Source organism: Perca flavescens, chromosome 8 (genome assembly GCF_004354835.1).
Source record: "Perca flavescens isolate YP-PL-M2 chromosome 8, PFLA_1.0, whole genome shotgun sequence".
Classification (NCBI taxonomy): domain Eukaryota; kingdom Metazoa; phylum Chordata; class Actinopteri; order Perciformes; family Percidae; genus Perca; species Perca flavescens.
In genome coordinates, this window is record NC_041338.1 from 22465429 (window position 1) to 22481390 (window position 15962).

At 38.9% G+C, this 15962-nt stretch overlaps 1 protein-coding gene across 1 annotated transcript; it reads left to right on the forward strand.

The window, feature by feature from the left end:
• The first annotated feature begins 2369 nt into the window (after window positions 1–2369).
• Window positions 2370–15506, forward strand: stra6 (signaling receptor and transporter of retinol STRA6). The gene is made up of 17 exons (XM_028585226.1): window positions 2370–2440; window positions 3761–3827; window positions 5205–5287; window positions 6506–6639; window positions 7254–7420; window positions 8203–8328; window positions 9108–9178; window positions 9583–9653; window positions 9740–9801; window positions 10034–10196; window positions 10401–10476; window positions 10909–11042; window positions 11626–11743; window positions 12007–12108; window positions 12187–12350; window positions 13019–13159; window positions 14526–15506. The coding sequence occupies exons 1-17, from the start codon at window positions 2370–2372 to the stop codon at window positions 14762–14764; spliced, it is 1989 nt and encodes a 662-aa protein (XP_028441027.1). The 3' UTR covers window positions 14765–15506.
• The last annotated feature ends 456 nt before the right edge of the window (window positions 15507–15962 follow it).

Here is a 15962-nt window from a genome sequence, read left to right on the forward strand (position 1 = left end):
TATAACTGTTCAAAGCATTCTTTGTTCAGTGACCCCTTTATTTGCTGGGCTGCTGTTTCTTCAGGAGCACATTTGATTTGGTGGCTTTACAATGCTTGAGAAACTCTGTTTTCTCAGGAGTATCTGAGGGAAGTTTTGTTGCTTTTTAAAGTTGTGTGACTGTAATCCCGGCATAATGAGTGTATGCTGACATGGACGCAGTGTTGCAAAACTGACTTAGTCTCAGCCGGCTGCAGCTGAATGCAGGAATAGATCTCTGCAGTCTGCAGATATATTGCACAAGATATGTACAACCTTAAACCGTAAACATAGAAATGTGAGTGGATTTACTAATGCTATATTCAACTTGTTGAAAGAAAATAATTTGAGCTAGGGTGTTGCCATGACCCTTGACCTCACTTTTTTTTATAGTACTCACATGCTTGTGCTTCACTTACATTGGAGGTTCTTTGTGATCATTTTGCCTCTCTTTATACTGTTGCTGCTGTCATTCATTCTCTTGAATTCATAGGAAACACCTGCTGCCCAAATCGGCAGAAATGTAACAGAAAATAACCCAGGAAAAAGAAAAGTATTTTGTTTGTGAACCCCCTGTGCTGCTAGGATTTAATATGTAACAGAGATTTGTCATGACTCAGGAGTCAGGCCACTACTGAGGAGGCCAAGATCCAACCTGGTGGCATGAGATGAGCCAGGTCACACTGTCATATGAACTATAAGACATGGAAACAAACTTATATAATGTTCTTTAGTTTTGCAACCAGATTGTATTAAGCAATAAATCTGTAAATATCTTTAAATTACTCAATCAATTGGTCTATGAAATGGCAGAAAATAGTATAAAAAAAAGAAATGCTCATTGCTATTTCTCAAAACCCAAAGTGGTGCAAAACATAAAAAAGCTGCAAATCCTCACATTTGAGAAGATGGATCATAGAACATTTGGCCATGTTGCTTTGTAAATGACTTAATGATGAAGAAATGATAAAAAATCACAACTCAATCACAACTAATCACTGGCACAAATGTTGGTTTACGGGAAAGTAAAAGAAACACAAGTTTCCTGTAACATCCAGTAGTGCAATACATTTTGCTATCTTTGTTTTAAATGAGAAAGTGATGATTTAAAAAAAATGTACCGTGGTAAGTTGGTTGATATTCTGAAGTATACTCTACTTTGTAAGTCCAGACAAAGGAGAGCTATCCACATATATTGTTGGATATTATTTGTGCCGAAAGACACTTTTGGTCTGGGAAAAAAAAAAGCCTCTATGAAATTCTTTCCACATGGCAGTGTGACTGTACCTATTGTTAAATCCATTTCATTCACATATCATCTACCCATATCATGTTGAAAACATTGATTTACTGCTCTATTATTGTGATCTTTATCAGTCGTTTACAGGATGACTTTCGTTACTATTTGGAAATCACCTGTTGTCACATTTCCAATAAACCACGTTCATCTTTTAAACAACATATTAAAATAACTTGATACCAGTAGAGAAAATTAAAGATGTAGGTATCTGGTTTCCACATGAATATGCCTTCGTTAGACATCTTTTATCTTAATTTATCTGCTGAAGACACAGTACTGGGTTGAATGAACCCTTCCTTGATCCTTATCAAGCTGAAGGTGCAGAGTTATGAAGGGAGGGGAGGTGTAGTCTGACAGGCTGTCCTGAAAACATGCAATCTTTCCATCCGGCTTTATTTGGTTCCATTTGGTAACCTTCCTCAAATGTAACTGATCCGTGACTGAGGGAAACAACATGAGAATTCCCCAGTTATCAATGTGGAAATCGGCTCTGATAGGAAAGGCTCATCGCTCCCAGCTACCCACACAGTCCTATCTGGAGTTTTATAACTCCGCACATCTGACCCCTTCAACCATCAGCCACAGGTCCTATAACATAACCCCAAAAGTAGATGTAATCCCAGTAAGCCGCAGGTGGCCTTCCAGATTGGCTGCCCAGATCTCCACATTTTCCCTCCTTTCACACACCCCTCTGACTCTCTCCCCAGGATCCCAGTGTGGTGGTAGCCTTCAGCTGAAATAGGGCCTTTGTAGGGTGGAGGCAGCACGCTGCAGCAAGGACTTGTCACATTACTCTCAGCTCCACTGGGACGCGGGCACCTGAATACAGGCTGTGAGGGAGAGTAACAAGAGTGAGAGTAAAACTAGACCAAACACAGGGAAGCAAGGACGCCTCTGCAGCAGCAACAGAATCCAACTTTGGGAACTTGGGAAATACTTGTATCTCTTGAGTCAAGGGGATCCCAGCTGTGTGTTGCCAAAGATTGTTGTTAAAAGTACTCCAGCCTCTTTTGTAAGACTTTGGACCTGTTTAAAAAAAGTAGACCGCACGATGGATAAGGATGCTCTACTGGACTATGAGTACCCAGACCTGGATCCTTTGCCATCCAAAATTGAAGCAGAGTAAGTACATTTTTACTGTCTTCCTAAAGATTAAGATGAATACGCTTAGGCCTAAAAGTCCACTTATTTTGGTTTTGTATGCTTTTATTGTTTGTCTAAAACTCATGACAGTAAAAAGAAATTCAGTCTGTCCATTATTTAACATTTATTAGTAGTTCTTCAAACTTAACAATTTTGCAGTGAGATACAGCTCATGGATATATTAGGTGACACTTGGCACACTACAGTGCCAGTGTGTGGGCTTGTTTCTGTTCAGTACACTTGTCACATTACAGTGGAGGCCGTCTCATTTTTATGCCTTGAGAATGCAGGTTGTGTAGGTTTTTTTCCCAAGGAAAAGTATGACAGTATGAACGAAACGTAAGTGCATTCTACCCAAAATAACTAATTATTTTAAGCCACAAAAAGTAAAGCTGTTATACATGGTACCATGCAAAGTTGGACGTAAGACCCAAAGCTGATAATGACATCTTATCATTCTTTGCTCCTGGACGATCTCACGATGCAATAGGGCACATGCCGTATTTCCAGTTCTTTTTTGGAAGTTTCTTACACTTAAATTGCATTTCCATCTATACATTGGCACATAGTGATTAATAGAAAGAATATTGATATTTAATATTGGCTTCAGATGAACATGACAGAAATACGATTGAAAAAGTGTCATTTATCACCAGCCACCGTGTTAAGATAATAAACCATCTGGCTGTCATGTAAATGTGTTGAGTTGTGGTCTGAAAAGCTTTTGTAGCTCATTATATTATAGCTAGCTGATTTATAAACCCTAAAATGTCCTTCTGCACCTCCTCGGCTCTGTCTCTGGAAATGTGACTTTTAACATTGCCTTAATTTTAGAAATGGTCTGCTCTCTGATTGCCAAGTTACAAATCCACACATTGTTTGGACAGGTAAGAGACTGTTGTGAAAAATGTCAAAACATCCATTCTGGAAGCTGCCATCTCTATGCTCACATACCACACAGTATGTGTAGTATTTTCTGAAATAAGTCTCCCAAACTAGAATAGCCTTCTCTGAATATCAGAGTTGTAATAACTACCCCATGACCAGGCATTCCTGCTATTCCAGTGTACAGGAACATGAGCATTGGCATTTGTTTTTTTTTTCCTGTCACGCTGATACCAATCCGTTTAAATGCAAATCTCTGCTGCAGGATTTCAGCTACAAAGTTTCCAGCCACAAATGGTCCTGACCGTGACGTCTGAAAGGTTTAGTGAGGTGTGGGTCTGCTCAGTGACTCAAATCCTGTTTCTTAAGTTTGATTGTTTTGCTTATGTGTGAATGTTTTGTTCCCTTTTTTAGAACAATCCCTCCATGTGACCCTACTGCTGATGACAGGCTCTACCACATATGCATCACTGCGATATCTGTAAGTCTGCTTTCCTGTTGGATTAATGTGACGCAACATTACGCTATACTTTCATTCACTGTCATTCATTCACAGGGTTTATGATATCACACCTCAGACATAAAGCATGTTTTATGTTGTGCCACAGAGATATGATGGTTTACTTTCCTTTGATAAAGTTATGCAAGGTTTGGTTGTCAAAGTCTGTTTGACTGGCTGTTAGTTAGCAGGATATCTCAAAAAGTTGTGAACATTTTTTCATGAAACTTGGTGAACAAAGGGCCCTAGTTCAAGAGCAAAATGAAATTTGATCCAGATCCAGGTGTGGATCAGAGGCACACTGAACAATTCAAATTCCAAAATATGTCTCTTTGCCAATCATTATGATTGATTTCATTACTTCTTGATTGAGATACTGACCCAAAAATTATGACTTAATATATCTAATATAAAATATATTTGCTCTCAAGTTACATCACACAAATCAAGTACCGGTAATACAAATGAAAAATGAATGATAATATTTGAGTGCAGAAGATTTACCAATTTAGCCCTAAGGCCATATTGGTAAATACTATCACTCAACAAATATGAGATCCAGTAATGTTCACTACCATTACCATTTTGCTAATTAAAGCTATAGTGTGTAGTTTCTGTCACCCCCATGAGGAATTCTAAGTAATGACAACAAAACTGTCGGCGCGTCCACATGATACAAGCCTTCCGTGATCGCGTACCGCCCCCACGCCTCCTCCACGTAGTTGCTAGTAGCCAAGGAGGACACGGAGGATTAAAAAAACATGATGGACTCTTCAGAAGAGGTAATTACCTTCACTCGAGTTTCTGCGCGCAAAAGTGACTGGACGACACAATCTTCTGAACATAGCCATACTGAGAAATACAGAGAGAGTTTTGTGGAGCTGATAGTCTTAATTAGCTTTGTAGCAACTCATTTGGCAATGGCTTGAATGTAACAGACGTTAATTAATATCAAAGAGTTACGCATTAAAGCTTTAATACACATACTATTGCCATGTTTTCCTAATGATGTTCCTTGGTATTCACTTTCTCTAATTCTGGTGTTTGATGATGGTGAATAATGATGGTAGTTGGTCCAGACTGTCCCAATTTAGAGCAAGGCAGTCTTCCCATCCCTGTGTTTCATAAACGTGTCACAGGTCATGACAGGTCATTGAACTCTCACTGGTCAATGATCCTGATTGATGACAATTCATTCAGACCACTTCCATGGTGAGCACTAATGAGACACCGGGGTTTGGCCTTTTGTGGCATCAACTCATTTTTAGTGTGAAGCAGGGTGAGGTCTGAACCCTGGGGGAACCCACAGCTGCATGCTAGTCTGCAGATAAGGCTAACTGATGTATCTTCTCCCCGTAGCTTGTTGTCATGCTGATTCTCGCAATCTTAGCCAGACGCACGAAGGTGGGTGACAGACAGACAGGACTCCCAGGTTTACTCAGGTGAGGCTGTATCTTATCTTTTATCTCTCCCTTATTGAATGCCAGTAAACACCATGCTTAAATGTGAAATCAGTTAGCTACTTGCTTTTAGGACCATACTAGTAGCTTTGCATTGTCTAACTCAGTGGTTCTCAAACTTTTAGCAATAATGCACCCCCTTTAAAATATTCTTTCAGCCAAGTACCCCCTGATCAATGCAAAAACAGTTTTGGTAAAAAATAAATGCCATCAGTGTCAACAACATTGTAACAGAAAAACACTTAAATGCTACATTTCAAATGTTTCAAATACATAGCTCATGTAATTCGTTGTTATAGTATAATTATTTTAAGGAATTATGCATGACTGATATTTTTTAAATTAACATTTTAAAAAAAATGTCCCGTTCCACCTGCAGTACCAAAATTTGCATACAATTCACATCACTATTGTCCAAAACATATGGCAGATTTATAGATTGATTTCCTATTTACCTGGCAGTTATTGGCTTCCATTCATTTCAGTGCGTTATGATTCATATGCAAACACTTACAGCTATTTGAGTGAACATTCAGCATAGGAGATAACTACGCAGGGAACTATTGCATTTACATGTTGTCAGAACATAAACAATATGGAAACATAGTTGTTGAGAACTGTTACTTTGTCATTTTATAATTTATAAGTTTGTCATTTCTTAAGTAAAGTATTGTTTTCCAAAAGCACTGGAACACACCAGCAAGGATTTTTTAATTATAATGGCACAAATGTTGTTGGCACTAATTTAATCTTTCGACTGGCTGATGTACCCTCGAGCAATTAACTCCCAAATCTGCTCCAGTGGAGCTGCTCAGTGGCCAACAGATAAAACAGTGTTCATACAGGGTAACTTCTAGGTGTGAATACGTGTAATTGTGGGTTTTTGGAGGTGGGGGCTGATTAGAGCTTTCATGCTCAGTGAACCTTCCCTGGAGTAATTGAGGTGGAAAACTGTGATGGATTTTCCTATCTCAAGCAAGTTTCAAGCCTCGTAGTGACATGAATGGAAGGCAAGGGCAGCCTGGAAGGTAGAAAACCACACCGAAATATCTTTAAGTCATCACTCGATAAGTTAGTTTGTAGTTTGTGGGCTAAAACTTTTTTTTAAGTGTGTAATTTCTGCCTAATACAGTAACTGTTTCATCCAAATGTGAGACTGGTAACATGTGCGCTCTAAATACCTGCTGCTTGATTTCACAGTCCGGTCAACTTCCTGGACCATACGCAGCACAAGGGCCTTGCAGTGGCTGTGTTTGGAGTGCTCTTGTGCAAACTGTGGGGCCTGATCATATCGCCAAACCCCCTCCCCTTCATAACAGACACAGAGAATAAACGTGAGGAGGTCATTTTGGTTTGTCCTGCACTAGCATCAACCTATCTGCATTAACTTTTTACACTGACTAAAAAAATCTTCTATAGCCACTTTTTAATGTTTATCTGAGTAGTTAAGATTTGTCGTTGCCCCTCTTTTGATCAAGTGAATAAAGGAACGGTTCAGTTAAAAGAGTAGACAGCATCAAATTGACATAATTTGTATGGGTTAAATATCTGTATGTGTGTATGTGTATGTGTGTGTGTGTGTGTGTGTGTGTGTGTGTGTGTGTGTGTGTGTGTGTTATGTAATTGGATTATTTCTGTTTTCATGTGTCTCTGTTTTCGACTAAGCTTTACAAGAAGCTTTTTTTTCTAAAATGAAATTACAAAAAACTGGTTCCCTGCTACCTTACACAATCTCCAAACAGTAAAAGGTTCAGCAGAGTAGAGAATATAGTGGCAATGCAGCAGAGTTAGACCTTAAACCATGCATAGGGATATTTTTTTGTGGTAGAAGCGAAGCAGAATTAGTTGTCAAAGTTTTAATCTTGTGTCACTTGTTTCAGTAAATCACAAATTAGAATATATTGCTTTTGATGCTCCAGGTCTTCACACACTTTTGTTGTATTTGCAGAGAACTGGGTGATTCTGGGAGTTTTCTACTACCCCGCGCTATACTACCCTCTCCTGGCATGTGGTACTTTACATAATAAAGTTGGCTATGTACTTGGTAGCCTCTTGTCATGGACACACTTTGTTGTTCTGGTCTGGCAGAAAATTGACTGTCCCAAAACACCTCTGGTAAGCAAAAATGGCATCTTCCTGCTTTTATGAGACATCAATATATTCATGAGAAATGAAGTGATTGATATTGTCTAAATTGTCACCGAATTAACCTTCACTTTCTTTGTAATGTTTCATCTGTCTGAGTTTTAAGGATTATTTCAAAGACAACTGATTTGTTCTGGTCTGGAAACCCAATAATTACCAAACAAAGTTGGTCTGTTGTATATCTGTATGTAGCAGATGTGATTTGAGAAGATGAATATCAGGCTTTTCAGATGGATTCATGGACATGTGGTTGAAGCTTTGCACCTCACTCAATCCCAAGATTTTGTGCCACATCCACATTGTTTGGGTTTTCTGTGCCATGAATGTCTACGACTCAAAATAATTAGTTTCACTGTCTGTTGGTCTTAATCAAGAGGCTTTGTCACAGTTAATCAGTTTAGTGTGTGTCAGTAAAAGAAAGACATCCAGGCTTTGAATGGTTTGTCTCTTCTTTAAATAGTAGCAATGTCTTTTTATCCCACCATGAGCTAGCGCACACCAAACACTGCAGGGAGCATTTGAGCTGATCTGCATGACTAATCTTAACATAAAGACAATAGAATAAATTTTACTAAATAGTATTTAGTATATTATTGTATAATATTTCTTTCTATGTCTCTTCTCTAGATTCTCCCACCACAACACACAACAAACACATTTGTTTGTTTTAACATGTATTCCTAGTGTGTCACTCCAAAACTCCCAAAACAAGTTGCTAGGTGATTAAAAGTCTTCTTTTATTCCTTTTGCAGATACACAAACACTACTCCCTCTTCTCCAGCCTGCCCCAGATAGCTTGCTTGGCATTCCTTAGTTTCCAGTATCCCCTTTTTCTATTCAAGGGCTTAAAAGGCACTGAAAAGAACAATGTCACAGAGGTAAGTTTTTATCTAAGTGCAGTTCCTTTACCATGTCTGCTTCAGGTTTGTTGTACAGGCTTTACTGTACTAATTGTTTGGCCTGCTTACATAACAAACTTGATACAAGTGTCTGTGTTGATTTGTAGTCTACGTACACGTAAGCCTGAACTATTATTAAATCACACTAAGGCGCACATTTCTTCTGAATCTGTGCACATAAGGGACATTTATAAGCCGCCTCCTAATCAAGGGGCTTATTGTGCTCATACAGTCTAGGCTGAAGGGAAAATGTGAAGTCCAACGCAGCATGCCAGTCTAATCATTTTAAGTAGATTTGACGTAACTGGTTTACATTATGTTCTTGATCATATTATGAAAAGGTTGCCTTGTTTTTTCACTGAGGAGGCACAATGCTGTGTTTATCTGATGCTAATTTCAGTATGGGTGTGACAAAGCTGGGGTGAGGCGATTGCCTCGCGTTTGACACCACACACACACACACACACCCTCCTCTCCTACACAGCAATGTACCTGACACCATAAATCTGCACAGATACAGAAACTTATCTTAAAGAGGCTTAGTTTGCAATGTTTTTTCAACGTTAATAGTTACAAAATAAAATTCAAGTGTAAACTAATCTAATATAATGCCTCATACTTCCAAAATAGTTTAGAAATATGAAGGCCAAACTAAAGCATTTGTGACCCCAATTAATTTAGCTTTGTCACAATATCTTATTTACTATTTACTATTGTGATTTAGTTCCTGACATGATTGTTGTCGATTTTTCTATTAGGATCTCAGCAGCAGCTACTATAAAGACTATGTGAAGAAAATGCTCAAGAAGAAGAAGCCCACCAAAATCAGGTGAGAATTGTAGCCTGCTATCCCTAATTTGCTGCATTATTACATATAGTGTGGAAGAGAGACTATCTAGAGGAAATAGTTTGCTGACCTGTTGCTGCCATTTCTGCAAAGAACTTAATTAATCATATCTGCTGGTCGAACAATTGTAAATATTTCCTCATATACTCAATGCAAATGGTGTGTCAATATGTCATGCAGAGGTTGTTTGTGAATGGAATATAAAGGAATTTTCTCTTCCATTTGTAGAGAATGTTTGACACAACCTATATAGAAACACATCTTTTTAAATTTGATGTATTCAAGGATGAGGGCAAAAGGGGCTCATTTATTCAGAAATGTTTCCTAATCTCATGGATTCATTTAATGCATAGTACATTTGTGCCTCTGTTTACCTTTTACCTCAGCACAGAGACGCCAAAGCTCCCTCAACGAATAATTGATGCTATGAAGTCATACATTTATACACCAGAGGAAGGTAAACATGTTGTCTGTGTGATGTCTGGTCATGCCTTCAAGTGTTATGTCTTGTTACATTTTTATAACTACGTTTCTTTTCCACAGCCTTCCGGTTTCCACTGAAGTTGGCTATATCTGGTGTGGTGTCATTTATTACCCTGTATCAGGTAAGTACCATAGTATTAGACTTTATAATCTAAAACAAAGGAAGTCAGTAGACTCTAAGTGCTACACACTGTATTGACCCGATAGTAAGTTATTACCAGCAGTGGATGATCCAAATACAGTGCAGGCCAAATGCAAATGTAATAATTTGATGTCTACGTCTGTAAAAGCTATTGAGTTACCATTCTGGGGTAAGAGTTTTTCCATTATTGAATAAATGTCCTGTTTTTTTAGGTGGGTCTTCTACTGATCTCGTCAGTGCTGCCACCTCTCCAGACCGCCCGTTTGGGAGTCGATGAAGACGTCGCCAACCTATTAGCTAGCTTCAAGATTATGCTGTCTCTAGACAAACGTGAAGTGGTCAGAATAGTGGTTTATTACATGTGGTGTGTAGAAGGTGAGTGAAACCAGAAAGCAGCCATTAGTGATATGAGAGAGATGCAGAATTTACATGTATTTATTTAGTTACATCACTTTAGAGTCCTAACATTAACATGGACCTCCTCTTATGCGTGTTGCACATTTACTGTATTTGCCATGCTAACTGTCAATGAATGCCCACAGTGAACAATCTGAATGTCGTGTGCTGTTTCTCCTGCAGTGTGCTATATCTCAGCGATGACCCTGTCTGGCTTCATCAACCTGGCTATGCTCATGCGCTCCATGGTTCTGCATCGGTAGGTCTGAGGAAAGAACAGTGTTATAGCTGTAGATTCCTTATTTTTTCTATTCTCTTCCCAAGGTTTCCAAGAATCATGAGCATGCTTCTCATTCTGGTGCCTTCGTTATAATGTAATGGTTCACAGAGGAGTTATTATAACATAATAGAGTACTAATTATCCAGACAGACAGAATAGCATTCACTCTGCGTTAACTGACACTAGAATTGAAAATGGCTATTAAGATAAGAAGTGAAATACTGCGCCATTACCATAAATTACGTCGTATTAAAATAAATGATTTTCCGTGTCGAGTATTGACTTGCATTTCGGCTGTATCCCATGCTAAATTACCTCTTCAATTAATTATGTAATTTGTAAATTTATTGATGAATCAATTTATCTTTGGCATAGTGCTGCATTGTCTTGATTGTGTTTTTGCATCTGTAGGTCAAACCTGAAGGGGCTGTACAGAGGAGATATCTATAATGTTTACAACTGCCAGAGAAGTATCAGGGCTTCGCGGCCAGCACTGGTCTGCTGGATGGGATACACCAGCTTCACTGCAGCTCACATCTGCATTGGTACAGTTATATATTCAATACTAACGTAAAATACTATAGATTATCCTGTTTTCTTTTTTTAAACCATATTTCCAGTTGAAATGTTTTGGATCTCTTTTGCTTTATTGCTTCAGAAATGCTGCTAAACCTTAGATTTTGTGTATCATATGGTTACTGTAACATACATACTGTACCCCTAAATGTAACCGGTTATGTTTGCACATCAGATAGTGGTAAAACAGTAATGGCAGATAAAAGGAATATCCTCAAGTAGGCCAAATAGCCTCAACCAGGCATTCCATCTAAACATTTAATTGCCATATTAATAACACTGTCTGTTCACAACTCATTTTATGTTTGTTTGTATGTGTAACAGCAACATTAACTCAGCTAGAATGAAGATTTGTCAGGTTTTTATATGTGGTTTATGAAAGGATACCTCTCAAATTCTGTTTTTGAGGCTTCCAAGATTAAAAAGGTATATTGCTCACCCCTCCCTACACCGTGATATGATAGTGAAGGGGTTTGCAGTATAGATTTGTTGGATGTTGGACAGGGTGTACACAATGTGGCCCTGAAGCTCTGATCTCTCCCTGGCATGCAGGCATGATTGTCCAGACCATGGTGTTCTTCCTCTGCCTTCTGATCGCCGTCTTCCTCATCATCATACCTGTACTGCATGGACAAAATCTGATTCTTTTTCAGATCCTGGGGAGCATGTGGTGAGTTTCGTCACATCTCTCATTCATCAAAATATCCCTGTTTTGGGTACCTCATGAAAAGCATGTTGGTCAAGGTAGAAATAAGGCCGCTTTCTTACTTCCTGAAAACTTGACACCTGGAACGGTTTTCAATCAGCAGCAACAACATGCTTCATGTAGTAATGGCTTTAGATCATATCTTGTTCTGTCAGTTACAAAATGTTTTCTGTGTCTTCTGTCTTTCTTGTATCACAGATGTTTGATTGTTGATTTTCTCCCTTCAGGCCCTTCTGGCTGATGATTCTCTTGGCTGTGTTGATTCAAAATGTCACCGGCAGGTTTTGCTTCATCAGAAAAACAGCAGGCACACGAGACCTAGACAACAGGTGAGTAACTACATTTGTTGCTATGTATCATCATCATTTTATGGTTTTACTGTTAGATAATTATTGCCTATCTTATAGGGGTAATCTGTTCCTGCTGACATACCTAATGTTCCCAGTCAACGTTCTGATCGGGGTGCTTCTGGCAGTGTGGCGCATGATCATCACAGCCCTGTTCAACATTGTCCACATGGGACGCATGGATATCAGTCTTCTTAATCGCAATGTAGAGGCATTTGACCCAGGTGAGATGGATATTCTGCATTTCGTACATACGGTGATCAAGACAACCTTAATGTCACTGTCTGGTATGCTGACTAGGCCAAAGCATCAGGTCAAGTTCAATGTCTTCTGCAAAGGATACCTTGGACCCTCTGGGTGCATTTTATGTGTTCAAATATAAAATAACAAGGCATTGCTAGGGAATTCCTTCGTTAATTGCTCAATTATATTTTGCATTTTCATACATATATTTATTTTCTTCTTAGTCTCAGACACACAATGTTAACACATTCATTGGTATTAACATCATGCTTTTACCTTTGTAAATGCCACTGTTTTTTTTTTCATTCTCACTGTTGAGACTTAAAGAGAAGCAATTTCCTATGAGCAAATGCACTTTTACTGATCCCACTTAGAGGCCAGAAATGCGTATCCTATCCACTTTACCCTGCTAGCAGCTCAGTGCAGCTCGTATGATATCTGTATTCTGTGCAGAGTAAGGGATGGTAATTGCACACCGATCTCTGAAATGGCTGCAGATTTAAGACATCTGTTGTCAGGAAAAGCAGGTGGTTAAAAAGAAAAAAAAGAAGTGTGATTGTATGGCCCATTATGTGTGATTGCCTCAAAGCCAACATGGGGTGCAGTCCTATGTGTTTATTGCTTTTGCCCCCCCCGTGTCTGTCGGCAGCCTACCGCTGCTATGCTCATTATCTGAAGATTGAGGTGAGCCAGTCGCACCCTGTGATGAAGGCCTTCTGCGGGATGCTGCTGCAGTCCATGGACCAAGAGGAGAGCAATGCTGCACAGAGGTCACGGGACGCTGAAGAGGGTTTGTAGCACAAAACTCACATCATAGTCTACACACTTTTCTCAGGTGCTAATGATTCAGCTCACACTGTGGGTTTAGTGTATTCATACATGTTTTTTATGTTGTTTTTATTGTCAGCAAATCACATGAAGAGACCAAAAAAGCAACAATATCTTAGTCATTTCCTTTCCTTAAACCTGTCTGTGGCATTTCATCCAAATCACTTGTAATAGTGCATTTGTTGGGAACTATTTTTAATCACATTTTGCAATAGAAAATAGTCCCCAACACTGTGTATTAATAAACATTTTGTGCTTCACTGAGTATTTACAGCAGTGGGATGGTGTATGTGGGAATGAATGAACTTGTCTGAAGGATCAACTCATTGTTGGTTTTGGTCTTTTCATGACAACAAGAAAAATATAGCATATCGCCAGCCTTATCCTTTAAAAGTAAAAGATAGATTCATATCTACATTAAACGTCAGTGTGGCATCTTTAATTTCTCCAGAGAGGTTTAGAATTCAGTAGCAGGTCACTGTTTCACATAATCAGATCATAACACTGTCTTGCACGCACAGAAGCAATGAAAGCTTAGCAGTTCTGATTTAATATGTCAAGAGCAAATTGAGTCTCACTGTGGAATAATTTACAGTCCTGCTGCTGGTCTCAATCAAATCTGTCATAAACTAATCAGCTGTCCCACACTCGCCTTAACCCTCCACCTCTGTCACAAAGAGACAATGTATGTCCTATAGGTCGTTATACATATTATTCAACCACTGTATCATTTATGTAATTTATACAAAATATGAACAGCTAGGCTACTTTAAGGCTGGTTGCTGATCTGCAATGAGGGTATTGACTCAAACAGGAGGTGATAGTCGTCTTTACGTGTGGTGACAAGAGGACATACATTATAGTATCAAATTATCAGTAAAAATACATCAGCTGTCATTGGTTGTTATGGAATTCAACTCGGCCTGGTATCTGGTCACAGCTGAGTCCAATTACACATGTGTAGTGGAGATGTTGCTTGTTTGCAACTAGAGAACAATGCATTATCAGAAATAATCTATTGTTTTACAAAGATTAGTTCTCGAGTAGCTGATTACACAGATGAGCTATGCTAATTGCCTGCTTCATATTCATGTAGCCCAAGGGGCTTATGCTTTCAGTGTGTTAATGACATGGCCAATATGCTCCCACCATGCTTAGAGGATTAGAATATGATTGCTTTCTATTATTACTTTTTCTGTAGTATATAGCTGGTCCTGGGTGGCCTTCAAGTATTTTCTCATTCCAGTTAAGATTTTTTTTTAAATTGTGACAATAGGACTTATATATGACATACCGTCAGTGCTATCATGATGTCTGAATGTCCTCAGGGATCCAGCTGGTCGATCAGGAGAAGAAACAGCGCAAAGTCTCCAGTGCAAAGAGGGCCCGGAGGCACTGGCAGCTCCTCTACACCCTGGTCAACAACCCCTCCTTGGTGGGTACCAGGAAGCACTTCCAGCGTCAGACCACAGAGAGCTTTCTGAATGGAAGCCTCAACCGCATCGCCAAGGAGGGGAGCAAAAAGGAAGCCACAACCAAGGAGGCAGAGGCTGCTGCCGGCAACTGAATATGAAAGTGACCCTGATTAAGGATTGGTACAAAGTCTCTTCTGGTTTGGGGCAAATTCTACAGTCTTATTGTTTGTCCACACCTACTGAAATAAGTGCACTTAAATAGTTCAGTGCCACATGTCGAGATATTCACTAAGCCTTTCCTGTCTGGAGATCGTGCGTCCACTTTGTGCTGTTAATGTTCCCCTTGGTTGTTTATATGTGACGGCCACAGCCTCCGGCTGATGGGAAAGCTTGTGTGGCAATGATCTCCCATCTGAACACACTCGTGTGTCATTTTCAACACGTTTATTTGCTTATTTGGGGATAGCACTCATTTGTTTTATGTTTCAACCTGTAGGTTAATCACATTTGTTTTCTAATATGTTGTTATTATTATCATATAGTGCACATAATGCAGATTTGTAAAACATGTGCATTCCACTGAAGCATCCCTTTTTAAAGAGTGTATCAATATGTAGAATATAATACTATTTATGAATTTACAGAATGAGCTCAGACAGGGTAATACATTTATTTTTTTCAATTGTACACATTTTGTGTAATTAACAATAACCTGTGGAATAGGAACTACCAGACAAATGAAACTGTGTTTTCTGTTTTATTTGTGGATCTTTAAGTCACAAACCACTTGCTGCTACCAGCGTTTTCTTATTCTCTTTTCTGGTTTCTGATATTCACCAACATGACATCGTTTGTGTCTGCATAGGACATTTAAAGTGCCCACTGTTAAGTGAAAATATGAACACCTTCGAATTTTTCTTCTGATTACTGTGAAAATAAAACAGAAAAAAAAGTTGTCTCTCTGTTCTCCAATTATTTGGGCTATATTATGGATATTATATATTATTTCTAGAGTAGGTTAATTTAAAAACATGGTGTCGTGCTGTTATGTTGAGCGAAAGCCTGTGCAAAATGAACTATAGGCTACAGGGCCAAAATAAAGACAAAGGGAGGCTTTGTGTTGATCGTCGCTTTCAAACGCAGCAGTTTTTTTCTTTCCCTTCTGCATGAATACACTCCAAAAACCCAGAGCCAGTCTATTTTTTTATATTTTGTTATAAAGACAGCGCACCAAACTCCCATAATAAAAAAGACAGCGAACCAAACTCCCATAATAAAAAGGCATCAAATAAAGAAAACGCATAAAAAAATGAATCTGGCAGAAATCGGAATCGATTCTTAACGTCAACT